Consider the following 22,377-nt stretch of genomic DNA (forward strand, 5'->3'; position numbering starts at 1 on the left):
TACATTGTGATCGTGACTATTACTTGGAACCGCAACAGAGAATAAATACGTCCATCTGGACAATTCACGCTGAGTATCATTTTATCGTACATCCTACAGCGTTGCTAAGGTGCATTACCTACTTCAGAAGCATCATTGCAAGAAATATCTCGTACTGCAAGGGTTTTGTCGGGGAGTAGGTTGTAAAAGATTTCCGTTTCGCCTATGTTATGTCACGTGGGGAATACTTCTTAAGATATTTTAGGATCGGAGCATTTTCTTCCATGACTTCGGGTTAACACTGCAGGCAACACCAGCAATAATGACGGGAGGTAACGCTATGTTGCTTTGAATTAGTGTAACCAACCTTCCGAAATCTTGAAGTTCTCGATTTGCAATCTATCCCTGAAATACTCTGCTTTAGGCTTTGGCATAGCCCCTTTCTCAGAAGCAGATAGAAGTGGGCAAAACCACCCAAACAAAGCTCCCTCTAACTCTCATGGTCTGCATTCCTTGGGTGCTTTTGTTTTATTTATTGTGAAGGGCGAATAGGAAAATAAATTAATTGCGCCACTCTCATATTGATATATTATTTTTATTTTCTTGCTTAGACGTGTTTGGTGTTTTTTGGCCATGGTGTCTGCCATCAAATGCTTTCTATTCATGCAACTCACGAACGTGTGGGTATGCTGCCTACTGCTTTTTGCCGCCCGAGGAATAATAAAAGATCAAGCATTCGCAAATGTTAATGCCACAATATTTTCACGAAAATGAACTACTTATTTATTGAACAATGGTTTACTACATTATTTAAGACTGAGCACTCTATGTTAACTTCATTTCTAACAGATCACAAGAAATTACAGAGATTAGGAACTCTTGTTGAAGGTTTTCCGGCGATGGAAACTCATGCTTATTATAGGGTCAATTGACGGTGCCTTGGCCATCTCTTGTAACGGTGGGGTCTCGCAATAGCCCGTACTCGCTTTAACGGGGTTCCACTATACTATATTCAATCATCCTTTTGATTTCATTGGTGGGCCTTGTAGTAATTAATATCAACATCATTTTACTTTCACCAGGAGCATCTTCTGAGCATTATCGAGAGGTGCCCATTGTCCGTGAGCTACCAGCCACACATAATCATCCTCGCTGCTGGATACATTGTGTGGAGGAATTTGATCATCTGCGGCTGGACAACAGAGGACAATAAACCAGACGGAGAGCAGCTGGTGAGGTTGAGCAAGGGAACTGTCAAATCTTATTTGGGTGAAGTGGGAATCCAACTCTCAGATCATTCTTCCGTGTATTCCAAAGTCAACCTTATATCCTCTGTACTGAGCAAATTCGCCAATGACATTCCTTGGATGGTGGACAAAATTCAGTCGAAGGACATGATCTATACACATTTGGAAGAGTTTCTCAAGTACAGCTCCCAAATGGTCATGTTGGCCACGGCTGGTGAGTCAAGCGCCAAAGTGGAGGGGGGCCCTGTGGACTCAGCTCGCAAGAGGACAGGCACGGACAGCACCACCTGTGTGCACCAACTGGATGCCAGTGGCTTAGACACAGGGGCACATCTGCTGGTGGGGGGCCATTCAGTTGCCCAGAACCAGAAAAATAGCCTTGTGTTCAGGAAGGTAAGGTTTACCAAGCTGATGAGTGTACAGAGGATACACAATAGTGGTGCAAGGCTGAAAAGGGAATTGCCCGACTCTGAAAAGGAAGGGGTTGGAAGTGACTCAGTGGACATTGTCAAACCTGGAAGTGAGAAAAATTTCCCGAGCTGCCTGGATTTCCCTTAGTGGCGATTTGTATGTGAGTGACCTTTTGTTCAGTGGCTGTATTTAATTTCATTAAGAGTTGAATTTTTTTGCCAATCTTGTTGTGCATGACACATAGAAAGTGAATATTTATGGTCTCATGTATACATCTGCTGGGTTGATACGTATGCCGCCACAAACTATTTATTTTCTGCATCATTTGTTTGTGTACAGATCTCCACTTGCTTCAATAAACATGTTCTTTTGTATGTTTTTACTCTTTATGGCAGTCATAGCAGCTAACGCCTTGTAATGAGCATGTCTGATGTGTACTCTCGGAATACAGTAAGGTAAAATGGTGTACATCTGAGCATTCGATTGTTTGTATCGGGCGAAATTGATTGTAAACAACACTCCATTATTACTATCCATCAGCGTGGAGCACCTGCACGCAGATAATGTGGCAGGGAAGGATTTCATTGGATAAAATATTATGGGGGTAATAGCGATGAAAAGGAAACTAAAATATGTAGTGGTGTGCGTGAGAGAAGGGGTCTTGCTTGGTAACAAGGGTTATTTTTGAGTTTTCAAGGATTCAGAAGCTGTCTGGTAGCATGGCAGCGTTCTTTAGCAAATGCTTTCACTCGGGTGTGGCTAACATTGTCCCAAACATCATTCGTTTGAGAGTTTGCTGAAAGCAATGGTTTACAGCCAATAAATCACCCACATAAATCTGTTGATTTGGAACTTGCAGAGATTACCAATTGCTGAATGTGGATTGGGCGCAGCCAGATGTTTGGGCTGGCATGCTCTGCAATAGAGTGCCTGGCTGCCTTCGTTCTGTTTGGACTCGATGTTAGTTCTCCATTTTGATCCCTAATTTGTAAGGGAAACGTCAGCAGTGGAACATTATTTTGATCACAACTCAGTGGAGGTCCTTGTGCTACAAACCTTGCATAAACACAATGATAGGCAGACGGGGGCACGTGCCCCCCCCAGAGCCTTTGATAAAAATATGCAAGATTTTTAATACGAGTCCCATCATCATTGCCTTCATTTTGTATTGCGAGGTATCCTTTTGCCCTCCAGAACAAAATCCTGGATACGGCCTTGCTTGTGCCCTCCCATCCTCCCAGAAAGAAATCTTGGATCTGCACCTGAACACAATACATAGATACATTGTTGCATAGAATTATTTTATCCCCAGTGCATAATACAATCTTGTAAATGTCCCATTCTTTTCTGTACAGCAATCAAATATCGAAAAGAAATTAGTCATCTCAACATAGGTATTATTTGGAAAGAGCAGTGATATGGAAAAAGAATATATTATATTTATGCAGTTTGCCCATTCAAGGGCATTATGTTATTATTATTATTAGGGACCAGTTAAGAGATGAGCAAGGTCAAGGTGAATCCAAAACAGCATTTCATGAAATGAAGTGGCTCGTTTGGAGTGTCATTTGACCATTGTTGAATGTGTAATTTTTCAAAACAATAATTTCAGGGATTAGTATATATGCTTGAGTTGGACATCTTTAATGCAAAATTGTATCATTAGACATGTTGGCATTCATATTCAATGAAAGACATTGATTCAGGATTTTTATATTGTGTTAGCCAAAGGACGAGTTGGGTGTTAACCCCTCTAGTGCGGTGGGCATTCAATTAAATCCCATCACAGCGGCCGCATGAGATTTAAATGACTTCGCCTTTTTGGCATACTATCATTCAATAATATATATCTTTCATAATACATATATGATCAGTATCATTGAAAATTTTTGTAAACTTGCGTAATATAATGCACTACTATATAATAATTTTTCGAGGGATTTGAATAAATATTAATTTTTTTATGTATCTCCTTATATGAACTAGGAATAAATTATCAGTTTTGAAAGATTTAAATATGGTTTCGAATAAGCTGTGAGATCTCTAACAATCTATGCATTTTTAAAATACAATTACATGATGTATTTTAGTTATTTGGGGTTGAAAATTTCATAACAGTTTGGGTACTTTCGATAGGATTATCCGTTTTGCATACTTGAAAATTTATCACTTCGCCTATTTCTCTGACTTAGTTTTATTATTGCTGTATCATTTCATATAGCTCACGTGCTAATGTTTTCAACGTCAATACGTGAATATTCAAATGATTTTACCTTAGAAAAGCTGCTTTGTGTGACATGATTTGAAGCAATGCAAACATAACTCCACTGCACATTTTTCACACCAGTACACGAAGTCTCTTCATTTCCCATATTAGGCACTAACTGCACACCTCCTTTGAGACTTTGATTTCTTCCCAGCAGCAGGAATTGTCCTAAGGAAATGTATTTCTGTGAGTCATGGTACTAAACTGTGTAAGGAGTGACGGCCATGTCCAAACAGTCCATATGAAGTTGGATATTTCAAAAATAATACCTCAACCAATGGCACGCGAAATGAAATCCTGAAGGCATGAAGTCGCTATGAATATTTTATTGGAGAGGAAAAGCATTTCTTCAAAAGACGGAGTAATTATTTTTAAATTAAAATACGATATCTAGCAGAGAAAAAATACTATATACAGTAGGTCAGGAAGCGTACTGGGTATGCATGACGGCAGCATACAAAATTTAAAGGGCGCGTACTGGGTACGCATGATGGCATTGAGGGGTTAAATCATCTGCTCACACTGAACCAAAATACTCCGTTGTAGGTGGGGTAGAATGATTACAAAGCTATCTTGGACAAGAAGTCAGCATGGGTGTGAGTCAGGGAATGTTGTCCATTGCAAAGGAAGATTTTTTTCCTTGCTTGCCCCCTCACGAAAAGACAGCAAATGTAGAAATCAAGAAGGGTGGTGTGAGAGCAGCAGGAATTCATTGATTGGAGTTATTTCTGCTCTGAATAGGACTACACATCGCTTTTTCTGTTTATTGCATTGCGACTCCTTTGTGTGTGTTTGCATGCTCACACCAAGTGAATATGACTACGGGAATATAATCCACGGGAATTAGACGACGACTCCACTTGCAGAAGGGTTTGGTCCCCCTCAAGGTAACTGTTGATTTTAACATTCTCAGAAATTATACTAAGCCTAATTTCTGATGATATTTTTCACTTATTCGGGGATTTGGTTAAGAAAACGTTTTTCCTGGGGTGGGAGGAACATCATGGTTTTGGAGTTGGGCGGTGGAGGTGTGAGTGCTTGCTCTGTGCCCATGGATTATGTCCCATAGATTAGACACCTAGTACATGCACTCATACTTACGAGGGAGGTGTAATGGAATAAACATTAAAAATAAGAGTCTGTGTGCCATTCATTAATGTTTTTTCTCGTGTTGTGCATGACTGTTGGCTGCCTTAATTTCTACACCAGCAGATCTGTGTTCAAGGTTATAGATGGCTGGTAATTCAAAACCAGAGCCACAAAGCATGCGTCAACATACTTGCCAATCATGGGTAAATCTTCGTCAACCTTTAATATTCGTTTTGGACTGACCTGTGGGGGTGAATTAAGATTTAAGAGGAGGTGGTAGGTTCAATAAACAGAATGCACAAGGTTATCACTCTTGTCATGTATTTATTGTTTTCCTCAGGTGACAATCTTACAGTTAGTTGTGCCTCAAACGTGCATTGCATGCTTCTTCCTGCTCAAGGCACCAATTTGATCCTGAAGATGAAGCAGCAGTCAAAGGATCCATCACTGCTGGAATCCTCTTTCCACATGGACCACTTCACGTGGTATCCCCTCTGAAACATCAAACACCAACTCATTAATATGAATTATTTGTCCACAATGGAGTGGAAGCGATCAAATTGGTGATGTAGCAAGACAGGACAAAATCAGATGGAAACAGTTGAGTTCCAATATTATGCCTTTCAAATGAGACCTGTGCTGTTATAGAGTTTTTTGGTATCATACTAATTTTGACAAGGTTTTTTTTTTCAAAATTCATTCCTCCACACTCTCAGTGCACCCCTTAAACAGTCCGTATAAGTCTGAACCTAATTTTTCATTGTTTTTAAGGCAATGAGTTTTCTTCTTCACCTCTTTATTATATTTGTAGAGAATGTCGTGGATTACCTATATGTATGTCTGTAATTTTTATTAATTAAAAACATGTAAGGGAAATGTGTTGGAAGTTTATTTTTCCACTATCCTGATGGTTTTCATGAATAGAGATGTTTGTGTTTTCTTAACAATTTTGACCACAAACAACTATGCATTTGAATGAAAGCGTTCCAGATATTGGATCAATTAAATTCCAAGACGTTGGCCTTATATGGCTTTTAATCAATAAAAAAATTTTACTTCACAAAATGCTCTAGAATTGTTTATTACCTTGATAAAGAGACAATTAGGCCAAAAGTAAACAATCTGATGCAATGGCTCGCTCAAAGCATCAATCTTTCTTACGTCTGTTTGCATCAAGTGGTGAATGCTCATAATTATGTATGTAATCCTTTCGCTGCTCATCACATTAGTTATAAATTTACTCACTGGGGGGAATTTCCTGGAGATGGAGAGAGTGTTGTTGTAGGTGTGTCTCTGGTTCTCGATGACGGGGCAGTGGGTGTTGGTGCAGGCATCCCTGTCCATGCCAACCAGGGGTTTCTCGTCCGTGGAGGTCTTCCAGTATGCCTGTGACTTCACTGCTTGGGCCGGAATCTCTGATCAGGGCAAAAAATAATCTTCACTTTGTGTGTTTCCTCATGCTCAAAGTTAGCCCTTATTGGTTTTTGCTGAGTGAGATCTGCCTTTCACATCTGATTACCGCTATGGTTAGGTTTAATAAGGACCATATATTGCAGTAGAACATAGAATTTTTCTAATGTTAAATATTCTACGGATGTAAATGTAAAGCAGTAATTCATTCCAAAAAGCTTTCTGAGCTCGTTCAAAAATTTTAATGAAGTACATATCTAGGTTATAAAAATTGAAGTAGTTCATATCCATTTTTTTCCCCTGAAAATAGGACCACATTACTCAATGCAATCTGAAGTGAAGAGCATTGCATAGGCGACTGATCTTTATTTCATTAAATATTAATTTAAAAAGTGCAATGAGTATGAATTAAGGGCATAAGGAATGCTTGTGCCACAATATCAAAGAAAGTGTACAAAAATAATGATGATGTATTTTGTAATGTTCTGTGGCACAGTCACCTAAGAAAAGCAACACGAGAGAGTGGTTTTGCAATGGTTGCAGTAAGAAATTAGTATTGTTAAGAAATGTCTCAAAAATCGAAGCAGAAGAATTTCACTTACAATAAGTTATCAAAAAGATCCAAAATGCAGGAATAAATTACTACATATTTTAAAATTCAAATAATGACCTGATGTGTATGGAAACATATCTTATGATATTCACACTCTTATATTAAATTGTAACCAAATAAAATAGCAAAATAACTTAATATGTACAAGAATAGGAATTTCATCATACATTTCCCATCTTGCCAGATAGTACCATTCCCAGTTTGGTATGCTTATAAATGTATAGAATAATTTTGGTGTGCGTGTGTTTACTGCAGTGTGTTAAACATGTTTCCTTGGAGACATTTCCTGTATTAGCAGGGGCGCAATTCCAAATATACTTGGAGCCAAGGGGATGAAACGTTTTCGAAAGGTGGACCTCTGCTCGGGGCATCAGTATATTTAGGTACCGATTTTTGGTTCCTTAATTGTTTCGGTGAATACCGATTCCGATAAGAATAAATTAACTAGAGATATGTCGGTTCCGGTACTTGGTTCTCGGTACTGCCCGTTCTTGGCATGTGGAACCGGTATCGAGAACCGATCGTATACAGGCGGTACGTTGGAACTGCCTCGGAACGATGGCGAGGATTTGAATTTGGCGCCCAAAGCCGAAATGGTCTGCAGCGTATTCAAAGCAAAAAAGTGATTAAAAAAAAAAGGATTTAAAACAGCATAGGTATGTTACTTTCCGATCGCATGGCGTCCACGTTTTTTTTCTTTCGAGACTCGCTCGCCAACATAGGTCTCCATGGATGTCTTCAAACGAGCCGAATCGCGCCAATCACGGCACGGCGCCCATTTCAATCCGGCCTGGGCCTGGCGATGCGCCATTTACGTCGTGAAATACAGACAATGCCACATTGAGGCCGCTTTCAGACGATACGACTTTTCGCTGGCCGCCCTTCGTTTGAAGTTCAGGCGGCTTTCAGACGAGACGACTTTCTGCAACGCCGTGTGCCGTGCCGTGAACTGCGACCGGCGGAAAATCGTTTCGTGTGAAAGTGGTCTTACGATTGAATCTTGTACATATACAGTAATTCTTCCACACACGAGCAAGATGTATTCCGAGAGCTTATTTTTAAGTTACTAGTAGCTCCTTAGCCAGGAATGTCCTCCTTCCCAGAAATGCGCAATGCCAACCGATCCAGAATCCTGGAAGAGGGTGCAGCCGCCTCAGTCGGCATTGTCGGTGTTATATGTCAGCAAAAGACCCTCAAAATGGAATGGTCACCACAAACACGCAGATGAATATCATCCCCTTCCTCTCTTAGACCCTGAATATGCACATTAATTAGAATGAAGAAAAGTTTCACTAAGACTATAACAAAATTGTTTAAATAGTCATCTATGGAAAAAAATATTCAATATTAAAATGTTTAAAGATCACCTTTAGTCATCACCCTGAACTCAATTGAACAATGCTCAAATTTCACACATAAAAAAATTAAGGAGAATCCAGAATAACCAATTAAGAGTCTATTCATCAGGTTAGTCTGCAGAATAGGCACAGGTTAAAAGCACTGAATAAGTCTTCCAAGTATCTTGGCGGCATGGGAGCTGTGCAGAGCCGGACCAGTCCCTGTGCTGTTTGGGGTAGAGCAGCTGGAGCCTCCTCCAGAAGTAGCACTCCTTTGGATCAATAAATACTATCTCATTGCATCAGAGGAAACAAAAATTGGGGTATTCGATGAATAGTGGGCCAGTACAATACCAGATGACATGACTTAGCAGTGGCCTCCTGAGGAAATAATCTATCATTATACATATATACATAGTTGATGCACCCCAAGTAAGCCTGCAACTCACTCACATTTTTTGCGGATGGGTTCTTCAGGAGGGCCTGCTCTTTGGAATTTGTTGGTTCGATTCCCTCCCCTGAAATGGAAAAGCTCGAGAACTCAAGTCTTCTTGAAGCAAAAGGGCACGTGTTTGCATGCATCTGTAGTCCCGCATTCCTAAATTTTGTCAAAACACTTCTGACTCACGCCCACGGCTCATCCTCCGTCGATGTCTGACAAAGCACATCTTCCACATAGGTACCACGCTACTCCCTCGAAAGCAGCAAGTAGAGTCCCCATGGTACTTAGGAATGAATGTGGGAGGGGAAGAGAGTAATCCAGGAGGCAGTCTGGAAGCACAATGTGAATGAAGCCTTGTGTGTAGGTATTTAATTTAAGGATCTTAAGGCCGTTTTACACGGTACACGGAATTGCGCAGTCTGACGTACGTGTGAAGGCGCAATCAAAATTGCGTCGTGTAAAGCGGTGAATTGCTAGAGCACATGCGAGAATGCGTGGATGCGAGACGGCAAAATAGCCCCTGTTCTTATTTCGTTCATGAATTCGCGCAATTCCACGCCATTTTAGAAATTAATGCAGCTCTAACCTGCGCAATTCCGTGTACCATGTAAAACGGCCTTTATAAGATGCTTCATCAGCAGAGTCCCAGTTGCCCATCAGTTGCCCTTTGCGCCCTGGCTCATCAGGGAGTGACTTGAGGAAAGGGTTTTCCCAATACGCATAGTGCAATGGTTTGAAGGGTACGAGAGAATAATGAGAGTCGCAATCAGTGGCGGCGCGTGCGTATACGCATGTTAGCAAGTGCACACCCAAAGATGAATAAATTATAAAAGAAAACTATTCCTTTGCAACGCGAAGGATAAAAGTACTGCCTGCATATGCAAGAAACATGAGCCTCCGAACGATACAGCTATCTCCTTTTCGAATTCACCGCTCTACAAGTGTGCGATCCCGTGGCATCATGCCGGGCGCATTTTCGGTCTGTGTGATCGCTTGAGGGAGCTCTGGCGGGACGAGGTAAGCGGGGGGGTATTTGCTGTTCAAAGGGGCGATGGGAGCAGACTCAAAACCATGCATGTTTTTGGTGACTGACTAGCAGGTAGTGTAGTGGTGTAGCCGCCACCTACACTACCTGCGCCCAGGATCCTAGTCCGTCTACAGAGCCATCTGTATAGCCGTTTTCTACACTACTTCCTCATAGGGTGTAAGGAAAAGAGAATGAATTTCAACTACCGTTACATGTAAAGGTGTGTTGTGAATAATTATTTTCATGCATGCTAATATTATTTCTGTTCATGCAATTTTAAGGGTAGAGTGTACCAGTGATATGTTTTGCTTGCTGTGTATTCTATTACGACGAAATATGACGCTCATGGATTAGGATTAACATAATATAATTAAATCATCCTATATCTGCTCTAATGCACACCCTAGATAAATTACCACCAGCCGCCACTGCTCCCAACCCATTCGAGAATACTCCCCATTCATTCGAGACCACTCCCAACTCATTTTAGACTACTCCTAACCCATTCTAGAATACTCCCAACTCATTCGAGACTACTCTCAACCCATTCGAGACTACTCCCATCCCATTGGAGATTACTTCCAACCCATTCGAGACTACTCTCAACCCATTCGAGACTATTCCCAACCCATTCGAGACTACTCCCAACCCATTCGAGACTACTCTCAACCCATTCGAGACTATTCCCAACCCATTCGAGACTACTCCCAACCCGTTTGAGACCAATCCCAACCCACTGGAGACTACTCCGAACCCATTCGAGAATACTCCCCATTCATTCGAGACCACTCCCAACTCTACACTTTTAGACTACTCCTAACCCATTCTAGAATACTCCCAACTCATTCGAGACTACTCTCAACCCATTCGAGACTACTCCCATCCCATTGGAGATTACTTCCAACCCATTCGAGACTACTCTCAACCCATTCGAGACTATTCCCAACCCATTCGAGACTACTCCCAACCCGTTTGAGACCAATCCCAACCCACTGGAGACTACTCCGAACCCATTCGAGAATACTCCCTACCCATGCGAGTCTCTCGCATCACCTGCCCCCGAGACCACGGGGATTCATTACAGGAGGCTCAAGAACATGTTATTTAGCATTTTAACTGCCACCATTTCGAGTGCTTCCAATTCGATCGCCTACATCCAACATAGCGACGTCTCACGTCGGTTTTTTGCACAATGTTCGTATTTACGCCTGGTAGATTCAGTTTATTCGACTTTTATAATGGGAAATAACCCTCTTTGCTGTTAACCATGGTTCAGAGGATGCTTCGGAAGACATAAGAGGCTTATTGATAATGCTGGTTATACGCATCAGAAGTGTCTTCAAAGCAAGGATGCGTAAATCATCTATTTAAGGAAGATTTTGGTGGAATTCTTTTAATTACATCAAATATTTACTACGGTACTCAAGAGCAATTCCCCGAGTACATTATAATTCAACCGTGAAGCTTTGGGTAACCGTAAAAAGAAATTCGTTATGCGGTATTTCTTTGTCGTTGTGTGCAGTGAACCGATACCAATGCAATGTTCCTTTAAGACTAAAATTTCTAATATCTTAAAAATGCCGGGTAATTCATGTCGTATGTAAAACAATCTGCAAATATAGTGTTATCATGCCGATTATGAGGAATCATCATGTAACGACCCAAGTGTGGTCGAAATGCCGCCATTCCCCACACAGCACAAAGTGAATAATATGCACATAATATTCAAATATTATGCGAATATTATGCCACCACAATGGTATAAAACGCGCATATTATGTACATAATATGTGCATATAAATGGTATAATGTCCTCATAAATTGCGGTATTATGCGCATAATATGCGGAATATATGCAGTGATGGAATGGCATAATATGCACATAATATTCAAATATTATGCGAATATTATGCCACAACAATGGTATAAAACGCGCATATTATGTACATAATATGTGCATATAAATGGTATAATGTCCTCATAAATTGCGGTATTATGTGCATAATATGCGGAATATATGCAGTGATGGAATGGCATAATATTTGCATATATACGGAATATATGCACCTTTTATGTACATAAAAGGTGCATATAAATGGTATAATGTCCTCATATATTCCGTATATATGCAAACATTATGCCATTCCATCAGTGCATATATTCCGCATATTATGCACATAATATCGCAATTTATGAGGACATTATGCCATTTATATGCACATATTATGTACATAATATGCACAAGTTATACCATTGATGTGGCTATATATATGCACATATTATACCCATATATGCCATTTATATGCACCTTTTATGTACATATTATGCACAATTTATACCATGGATGTGGCCTAAAATATATGCGCATATTATGCCCATATATACCATTTATATGCTCCTTTTATGTACATATTATGCACGATTTATACCATTGATGTGGCTATATATATGCACATATTATACCCATATATATATGCACCTTTTATGTACATATTATGCACAATTTATACCATGGATGTGGCCTAAAAAATATATGCGCATATTATACCATTTATATGCTCCTTTTAGGCACGATTTATACCATTGATGTGGCTAAATATACGCACATATTATACCCATATATACCATTAGTATGCACCTTTAGGTACATGTTATGCACATTTTATACCATATCTACGAACCTTTTATGCATATTTTATACCGTTGATGCGTGATAACATGCAGTTGCATAATATTCGAAAATTACATGAATAAAAATTGATTTCTGGAAACGAGGAGAAATTTAATGAATCATTCATGTAGACACAGCATAGGTACATTGCACTAAAACAAGGCGCAATCCTTCATCGTTGTATCACAAATATACAAATATTCAGTTAGGAGTCCTATATCATCGCAAATTTGGTTTAAATATCATGTGAATGACATCTAATGACAAACATTCGCCCTTCCATAATCGTTACTCATGAAATTGCGATTAGAAAGTACAAAGTATGTCACACGAATTCACAATCACAACACTCGCGATGATTCCTTCCATGACATCCGCATGGTTGAACATCTACGGTCTTTTCTTAGCGAATGTATTAAAAATGGTCCAAAATGTGATTCCAAGCCACAAAGAGGTCTTCTAATCGTATAATTATCTCTGTGTTAGTCATAGAGTTGTGGCGAGCAATCACGCAAACGATGTAAGCAAGCCGTTCTTGAAAATGCACTCCGAAACAATAAAGATAATATTGTCATTAATAATCACAAACTAAAATAATTATATGCATATATGATCAAGTACGTGATATCTTCAGGGCGAAAGTGCAGCTCACAACCTGGTTCAGTACTTAAGTGCCAAAACTTCGTCTTTCCTTGGAATAGCCTCCCTTCACTTTTCAAGCTGGGACTCTGACTGAAAAAGTACCGTCATAAGATATACATTTAGGTAATTAAAAAAATTAATTAAAGTACTGGGAATAACACTCAAAATTAGGAGCTGATAATTTCAGATTTGCTTTCTACCCTATGACAAACGACAACGACTCACGTACGTGTACTTACTTTGATTTTAAATAAAGTCCTGTTCTTCATACCATGAAGCTTATTATTCCTTATCGTATATGCGTTACCAGAATAGTACTGTGACATAAATTAGTTCCGTAAACCCATCTTTTCCTCTTTAATATTAGATTTTTCAATAGACGTTCAATTCTCCCAACTACGGCAATATGGCTACGGCAACAACTAACAACAATGAACAACAACACAAAGGCCATGGACAACGGCAATATGGCTACCAAGCTGCGTACCTCGCCAGACCGGAATATGCCGGTGTGTAAAATAAAAAAATAATAATAATTGTGGAGTATTCTGCGAACGATACGAAATTGTTAGTGATATATTAAAACATAAGTTTTCACATTTTTTGATACAGAGGATGTATGATCATCGATTTTTACGGATACAATCACAGTTTACGGCGGCATAATATTTAAATATAATGTGCATATTATTCGCATATTATGTGCATAATCGACGGAATATTATTTGCATATTATGCCTATCCATTTATGCAACTTTTATACTGAATAGGATTTTTGAGTTTGCTGGGTGGCCGTTAATTAATGATTCTTATAAGAATCATAATTAATGATAAAATGTTACTAACAACGAAATAATATACATACAATGTCAATATTATTAATAGTTTACGGCGGCATAATATTTAAATATAATGTGCATATTATTCGCATATTATGTGCATAATCGACGGAATATTATTTGCATATTATGCCTATCCATTTATGCAACTTTTATACTGAATAGGATTTTTGAGTTTGCTGGGTGGCTGTTGATTTATGATTCTTATATGAATCATAATTAACAATGGGATGTTACTAACAATGTAATAATATACATATTATGTCAATATTATAGTAATAGTTTACGGCGGCATAATATTTAAATATTATGTGCATATTATTCGCATAATATGTGCATAATCGACGGAATATTATTTGCATATTATACCTATCCATTTATGCAACTTTTATACGGTATAAATTTTGAGTGTGCTGTGTGGGTCGTGCTATCTAAATGGCCTAGTTGGTCGCGAATCATTGTGGCGGCATAATAAAAAATTTCTGCGTTGAATTCGGAACTATGTGTGAATGTAATACGTTTAATATGAGCTATATATTGTGGCATCCCACCCCTGGCTCGCCCAGATATTTAGATGGAACCTGGAGGGAGGTGTCTCACAAAACAAAAAAATGCTAAAATCCGCGTCGATCCCTCCCGCTCGAGACCTACGGGCAAACTAATGTCACTCGCGTCACACAATTTAAGATAAATGAAAATTCCATTCTCCTCCCTAGGAGATAATTGCGGGTGGGGGGACCCCGATCTGTCCTTAAGGGTAACGTTCCGACGCTTATGCCATCCTACACAACGCATTCAAAAAGGAAAATGCCTGGGACAAAAGGAACGGCAAGGGATATTTGAGGTGACCCGTGAAGGAGTTGAAAAAACACTTAATACACAAAACTTTCATCCAAACAAAATATAATTTAAACAATAACACTGATAACACTGCACACAACAAACAAAAAAATAACCCTCTTATGAACTAATGACGTATGAGTGGGTGAAAACAACTTTTGAGACATAAATTAGGAAAAAAACAATATAAACTGATTTGCGAGATGAAAGAATTGAAATGAAAACAATAACAACAAAAATAGTTCGATTGTTAACACGCAATGAATGATACAATTTGCTTTAGTTATGTAATGTTAGGGGAGGTAAATAAAAGAGTCCATCCCATGAGTGTTATTTTAGAATTTGGTAATTAACTTCCACTTCCACTAGATAACTGACGTATTTCGTGACTCTCTGTCTTGAAATTGGGCAGGTGAAAAGGCGGGGCCTGCGGGGGGAAATGTTTACGATCTTGCTTGACCGTTGCCCGTGGTTAGACGAGGTGAGATCTAGCAAACTCGTTCCTTCCGACTTTAGGCTCCTCCTCCCATTTTGGATAGAGCGACGTCGGGAACGTAAGGGATGCGTCTTTCCAGGCTGGTCCCTGCTCCTCGGAGAGTCTCGGGGGGTCTCTTATCCGTATCGTATCATGAAGAAATCAATCCGATGCTGGGCTGATCGGCCCCTCTTCTTCACTTCCTTGTCTAGGCTATCGTCCCACCAAATGCGGGCAAAGGCTTCGCTCAACATTCAAATCAATCTACCTCCAAAGGAAAGGCGCACATCCTTATTTACATATTCCCGTCTGGGGGTGATGTAACACAGAAGGGGGGGGGGGGGGAACACGTATAAAACTGGAAAAAACCGACTTCCCGTCCTTCAAACACACTCACACGTAGACTCACACGACTCACAAACAACCTTTGATCTATTCGTCATTTATTCCCGTTACGAAAACACACTTTTCCTCACGGACCGGGTATAGAGGGTAGGAAAGGTTATCGGCACAAAGCGGGTTGGGAAACGAATGCGCCGATTAAGGTGGCTTAGCGTAATGGCGTTTGAACCATTACAATACGGATGAACATTTTTTTCAGAATGATGCCTGAGTGCAGAAATGCCAAAGGCGACGGGCATACCACATTCCAGAAGGTGCGGTTCACCCAAATTTCACGCGAAGACGGTTCTATAGTCGAGTGGGCGAGTATCTGAACTCGAGCCAGACGATACTCCCCAGAAGTTAGCTTCCCTAGAAGGCACCCTATATAGAATATTGCTATTGGAGCCATTGGGTGATCCTGGAGAAGCTGCGGAGTCGCCTCTGCAGCTTCTCCAGGATCTGCAGATTCTGCAGAGTCGCCTCTGCGAAATCCTAGATGGGGTGAGGGGCACGGTGGCCCACACTGGGCCTGCTGTTGCAAACAACAGTACCGTCTTCCTTCCTTAGTGCGAAAAAACAGTCGCAAAAAGTAAGGGCAGCAGCCTCTTGGAAGTTAAGGTGAAGTGCTCACTGCTTTGTGGACTGTGCTGTTGTGTAGACTGCGGTGCTTCGATGATTGGGAGGCTTCCCCTCTTGGTTGATGGAAATGGTTCTTCCGCAACATGGGTTCCATTCGCCACAGTAAAGGGCTACAAACTTTTTCCAGCTTAGGACTACCCATGATGTTTAAATTTCCGTCATTGGTACGGCGTGACATGATACCAAATATACTGTTGAACGAGCATTATTCAGAATAAAAAGTGGAACAGACTGTTTGCAGACTGAAGTGTGAAATATGCCAAAAATACACTTCTGCTTTCATTAAAATATTCTTATAGGAATAAGTTTAGTGAAGTTACTTGCTGTTTTAATTTTTCAGCAATAGTTGGGGACAAAAATTAAAACCACTTACCCAGTGAGAAATGGGTGGTGGAATCCACGTGGAACCCACGTGGAGAATTAACGTGGATACCACGTGTTTTTGGTCGTGGAATCAACGTGGAACCCACGTGGAAATTTGGTGGAAAAATTAAAACAGCAGTTGGTGCTGTCCTAAAACCATTAAAACCTCAACCACTCTATATCTAAACCTTCTATATATGTGTCTACGATTTTTCATGTGCTCTCATGGCTGCCTTTCCTCGAACTATATAAAAATAGAATGTGCGATACATTTTCACATAGCTAGCGTGGTTTCAGGATGATAAATGACGCAATGTCACCAGAGAGTTAAGTTCCACAAATTAGAAATTCTGTTTAACATTTTATGATAATCACCACAAATCCACTTGAAATCAACATGGATTCCACGTGGGTCCAACCACTCAATATCCACCACCACCAAATATCCACCACTCAACGTGGATTCCACCACCCATTTCTCACTGGGTACAGTGGCGTTGTTTTCCTAACACCGTTCCACTTCTTCAAAACGCAACTTTTGAATATCCAAACATACCATTTGAGGAAACATCGAATGCACTAATCATGCTTTTCATACCTGGGTCGGCCACGGAGAGTTCTCCGCAGCACTTGGGTATCAAATGGAATTTAGCAGGGATCATGGCGATCCACGCTAATCCGTTTCCTTTCATCGGCTACTCACCCGTCGTGTAGTCAAATTGGATGTTGGCGTCGCTGCCCCGTTTGAGCACGCACGGCATGTTCCGTTCGGCCTCTGGACACGGCGTCACGCGAACCTCGTGCACCGTGCATCGCGTCGCTGGAACACGAAAGATCAAGACTCAGTTAACAAACACACACCACCTTACCCACTATGTGTACGCAAGCATACCCATCGATATCTACTCAGTATTTGGCAACTGTGTTCTTCCGATTGAACGTCATGCCACGTACTATGGGGGAAAAAGTATCCCAACAAAGGTTGTGCCACCACTATCGCTCCGCGGGATAACTAGTGGTTTCCCTTTCCGGTGGGTTGTTATTCTTTGGTCAGTGAGGGAAATTCAAACAAGGCAAACCATTTCCTTCGTCCAAATACGCGACCGATTACAGAGTCTCCCGAAACCCTTTCGCACAGTGGGCTGAAATCGAAAAAAAAAGGTGGCCAAAAATCAAAATACCGACTTTTTCATTTCGCACCGGGAATACTATATTATCATTTTAGAAGGTCCAGGGCATGTAAAATTTGAGTTAATTTTCTGTCAAAATGTTTTGTTTAATTTCTATAGCTCGCCAAAAATCGATAAAAATCTATGAAATCGTGAGTGCGTGCACTCTTCAAGCTCTTTGTCCTCGGCGGCTAACCCTTTATGCACCCAGATTTGTTCTTTTACTATGAACACGTGCAAGTGTTTCCATTCTACAAATTGGGTTTTCCCAAAATATGCCGCCTATGCGATTGGCACGCTTTCTTGCCGAGTGCTCAGCATCAGTCTCCCTTCAGTATTCCTTGTTGAAGTGTGTGCCGAAGGACGTTTACAGATTAGTTGCCCAGTTATGGATATAGCATTAGTGACTCGCTGAGATTTACATGGTGTGATCTTGGCAAATAGAAGGGGGGCCATCAAGCAGAAGAAATCGTTAGTACCGGAGTTTGTACACTAAAAAGTTATTTTGGGAGGAGATGAGAAATTAAAAACTTTGCTTGCGGCCTTCATTCAAAAAGTGTTTTTTCATCTATACTTTCGAAAGTGGGATGCGTGCACCAGAGTAAATAGTAGATTTATGACGTTGAATCATATTTGGTTAAAACAGCCAATAACACTTCCTGACGCTGTGTTAAAATATCTCCCATGTTCGTCTCCTTCAGGTGAATGCTAATGTTTACGGATAAATGATAATATATCATACACGCATATACAACTGCGCGAGTATTTCATACCTTGTTGCTTTAGTCCGTGAATTGTAATGATTTCGTAATTTATCATTGGTTTAGACTTAACTGAAAGCACTCCTAGTGGAAAACCGTCGCTGCATTTCGACAGTGTAAGTGAGAGGTCTAAACGTAGAAAAGTGGTAAAACTGCGAAGTTCTACTTCAATGGAGGAATCAAGTGTATCAGCATCCATGGAATTCGCGAAAAACACACGAGGAAAGTTTCTAGAATTGCCACAAACTATTACCTTTCCCATAGGCTTCTGCTTACGTCAGATCCTTTCATTCCTTGTTCTGCGTGGATTCCCCGTTAAGTAAAAAAATTACCAGAGAAGGTGAAAAATCATCTGGTGAATAGCGAAAATATTTTAGAATATGAGGAACCTTTATCCTCTGACTCAGAACAGAATTTAATGTGGCACACCTTTGTTTTGAGAAATTTGCAATACAAATATTTGTCAATGGTATTAATTTTTATTATTACTCTTCAATTACCAAAATTTCAGGTTTAAAAAGACTCAATAGCAGTTTTCAATCAGGCAATAAGAAGATTTCTCTCTCCTATGTTGGGCATTTGAGATGCCTTTGTCAGCAGGGGAGATGGGAAAAATCTCGGCTTGTTGGAGGCAGGCTGAACAATAGCGGGAACATAGCGAAGGATGAATAAAAATATCGTTTACTGCTGGGAGAAACGCAATAGGGAGGGTAATGAGACATACATCATGAGAAGCTACTAGATAGCCTAAACATAGTTGAATATGAAAGAAATTCTGTTTTTCCCTTGATATTCCCATATCATAATTTCGACTTGCCCCTGGTAATTATGGTTCCCACATAACTTTCCCCTATTTTAAAATTTGATTGCCCTCCTAAACAATTTTCTGGACTAGATCATCCTAAATATGTTTAATTGTGTCCATACAATAACCAATTCGCAAAAAAATTTATTCATTTAGCAATGCTTAAGACTACAGCGATTTTTGGCCAGCATTTTTCGATTTCAGCCCACTCTGATTCGTGATGAACTCCGTGGAATAGAGACGCATACGACGGCATCACGTGCGCACATTGGGAACGCTCCCCTCAATTTTCCTACACATGTCTCAACGAAACGACAAAAATAACTACGGGCCATAGCAACCCTTCACTTTAAGTAAACAAGACAGTCAACGAGCAGATTCGATGGGCCTCGTTACAGTTGACGTAAAAGAATTTTAAGCGTTTTTGGAAGGACTGGTCGGCCGGAACGCGTTTTTCTTTGGACCTAGAAGATTTCTCTCTCCTATCTTGATTTGAGATGCCTTTGTCAGGAGGGGAGATGGGAAAAATCTCGGCTTGTTGGAGGCAGGCTGAACAATAGCGGGACCATAGCGAAGGATGAATAAAAATATCGTTTACTGCTGGGAGAAACGCAATAGGGAGGGTAATGAGGCATTAAACAATCGGAGAAGAGGGAGATCTAGGTGTATAACCAGAGATGTTGATGCTGATATATAATACATCGAAGTGATGCTGACATTTCCAATTTAATAAAAGAAGAGATATTGTCCCAAGTTAAGTCTGAATTCATTGAAGTATGTTTTTGTGCAATGTTTTTTTTGTCCAGAATTATTTAGGTATTTTATTTAACCCTTAAATGTTGTCAAAAGTAATTTGACAGCAATAAATGTCAGGAATTGTTTTAATTTTACAAAATTGTTTTTCAAAGTAATTGAAAAGAAAGTGATGTATCAAACTGCAGAAGATGATTTTTTTTGTTTTGGTCACTGATTAGGAAAAAATAAAATGCTAATTTTTTTTACGATTTATGGTATTTACCTCGCAAAACTGTGTGTCGTCATTAAAATTTGTAGCAATCGTGTGAATATGAATTGAGGAAATATTTTCAGTCGCAATCGACATACTAGAACATTTTAAAGTTATGATTATTTAGGTATCTAGAGTAATTCTTGATGCTCAAAGTCACTCGTCGCCATTGCTGCCTTGTAGGTTACGTCTGGCCAATATTTATGCCGTAAATTTTCCGAGGCGAGAAAACGAGAGAGTGGAGATGGGCTTCAAGTGAATTTTAGATCGAGGCGCGCCGGTGCGAAGAAGGAAAGGAAAGGAGGGTTCGAGAAAGGAGGTGCAATACTCAAATGGGGATCGGATGGGTGTGGTGGCTAGAGTGTTGGCCTCCCACCTCGACGGCTCGGGTTCAAATCCCGGCGGTGGCAGAGAATTTTCAGAGACTACCTATTTCCCTGCTTGAATGACGTGTGGAGGACATTTCAAGCGAAACACTCCGTCCGTCGGATGGGCCGTTAAGCCGTGGTCCCCATGGCGCCTATCGTTAAGAGAACGCTAATGCCGACGCCGGGTTTCTCTCCGCCCTGCCTTCCATATTCCCCTTCCCTCATGGCGAAAATTACCTCGGCAGACGGTCGCCTCCTTGGCTGCTGGACACAGCATGACACAACTGCCGAGGACATCGAATGCGCCAACATTCTGGTGAACATTACGAGTTACGTTCGAGGCCGGCAAGTTCACCTTCAAAACCTTGGTTTCTGACAAAATGCCGCATTTGAATTTCCCTCGTGTCTTTCCAAGGATTATGTAGCGTCGGAAAGGGAATCCATTATCCTGCGAAGCGATGGTGGCGGCACAAACTCCGTTCATGGGATGCTTTTTCCCCACAGTACCTACCCACCTATAAGGTGGGCGTATTTTCATCAAGTGTTGGCACAACACACCAAAGCACGATTACTACGATTGCAAAAAGTCAGCAACCGAAAGTGCTGTCTCCCGCCGAATATTTTATCGGATTTACGCAAGTCGCCACTCATGTCGCTGACGCCAGAGTGATGCCAATTTTACTGAGGAACAATCAGTAATTATAGTTTTAAGCAAAATACAAATGTATTGGATGTGGTATAAATGAGAAACACGATTCTTTGGTAGAATGTCATATAATTACGATCAGTTCAGTTCAGCCTTCTACCTTTTTTGCACCGATAATATATATTGTGACATACCAACCATATGTCCGGTATTTCCCCCGTGAGCCATAACCCGAGCAGGGGATGATCGAGTGTGTGTGAGGAGTGTGCCTGTGAGTGTGTGTGTGTGTGGGTAGAGTGCCATGCCTTGGGCATGAGATAAGGATTCACGAGTGTTTTGGTGTTGGTCAGCGCGGGCCGGTGGTTGCCCCACTCAACAGAGAGGCATAGGTGAAACCCCCTTTCACCTCAAAAACCCCTACCCCGAGTACATCATCCCCCTCCACCTGCATATAAAGCCGGGGAGAGAGAGAACCGGGAGAGAAATCCTAGACCGTTACGGAGAGAACGATAGTGGTGACGTGCCGGATGGTCGTCATTTTGGCGGGTGACCGAAAGTGCAGTGGAGGACGAGGAGAGTGTTCTACGGAAAGGCCTGAAGCGGAGCTAGATTGCAGACAAGCGACAGACGGACCAACACCCAGAGGTCGGGAGGAAGACAGCCCTCGATCCCGCGGACACCTGGGTCCAACTCGTCGCATCATTGACGACTCCTACTGCTCAGGTTCCGAAAAAACCGTAAGAACGTCGCAGTTAGCGACTCGTCCCCGCACTTTTTCGCCCAGACCCGAATTACTTCCCCAAATTGTGTAGCCAGAATATTGGTTCTCTCTCTCTCTCTCTGTCCCGGTGCGCCGTATCTTGCAACAAACTATTGACTCGGTGTCAGAAATATTATTCAGTGTGATCACGAAAGCAGACTCAAGACTTGATTTGGGCATATTGTAAA

The 22,377-nt window shown here is 40.8% G+C and overlaps 2 protein-coding genes across 5 annotated transcripts in view; one reads left to right on the plus strand and one right to left on the minus strand.

The window, feature by feature from the left end:
* LOC124154735 (transcription factor IIIB 50 kDa subunit-like) overlaps positions 1-2,011 on the plus strand; it is a 67,534-nt gene extending 65,523 nt beyond the window's left edge. For all 4 annotated transcript variants that reach the window (XM_046528633.1, XM_046528631.1, XM_046528632.1 and 1 more), the window contains one exon: positions 1,062-2,011. In XM_046528633.1, coding sequence (XP_046384589.1) covers positions 1,062-1,784 — 723 coding nt within the window. In that variant the 3' untranslated portion in view covers positions 1,785-2,011. The remainder of the gene's footprint in view (positions 1-1,061) is intronic.
* Positions 2,012-5,296: 3,285 nt separating this feature from the next.
* Positions 5,297-22,377, minus strand: part of LOC124154739 (MD-2-related lipid-recognition protein-like) — a 32,408-nt gene continuing 15,327 nt past the window's right edge. Inside the window, exons 2-4 of the mRNA XM_046528641.1 lie at positions 17,378-17,494; positions 6,238-6,407; positions 5,297-5,486 (exon numbers count right to left, since the gene is read on the minus strand). Coding sequence (XP_046384597.1) covers positions 5,388-5,486; positions 6,238-6,407; positions 17,378-17,494 — 386 coding nt within the window. The 3' untranslated portion in view covers positions 5,297-5,387. The remainder of the gene's footprint in view (positions 5,487-6,237; positions 6,408-17,377; positions 17,495-22,377) is intronic.

This window comes from Ischnura elegans, chromosome 2, assembly GCF_921293095.1.
Source record: "Ischnura elegans chromosome 2, ioIscEleg1.1, whole genome shotgun sequence".
Lineage (NCBI taxonomy): Eukaryota > Metazoa > Arthropoda > Insecta > Odonata > Coenagrionidae > Ischnura > Ischnura elegans.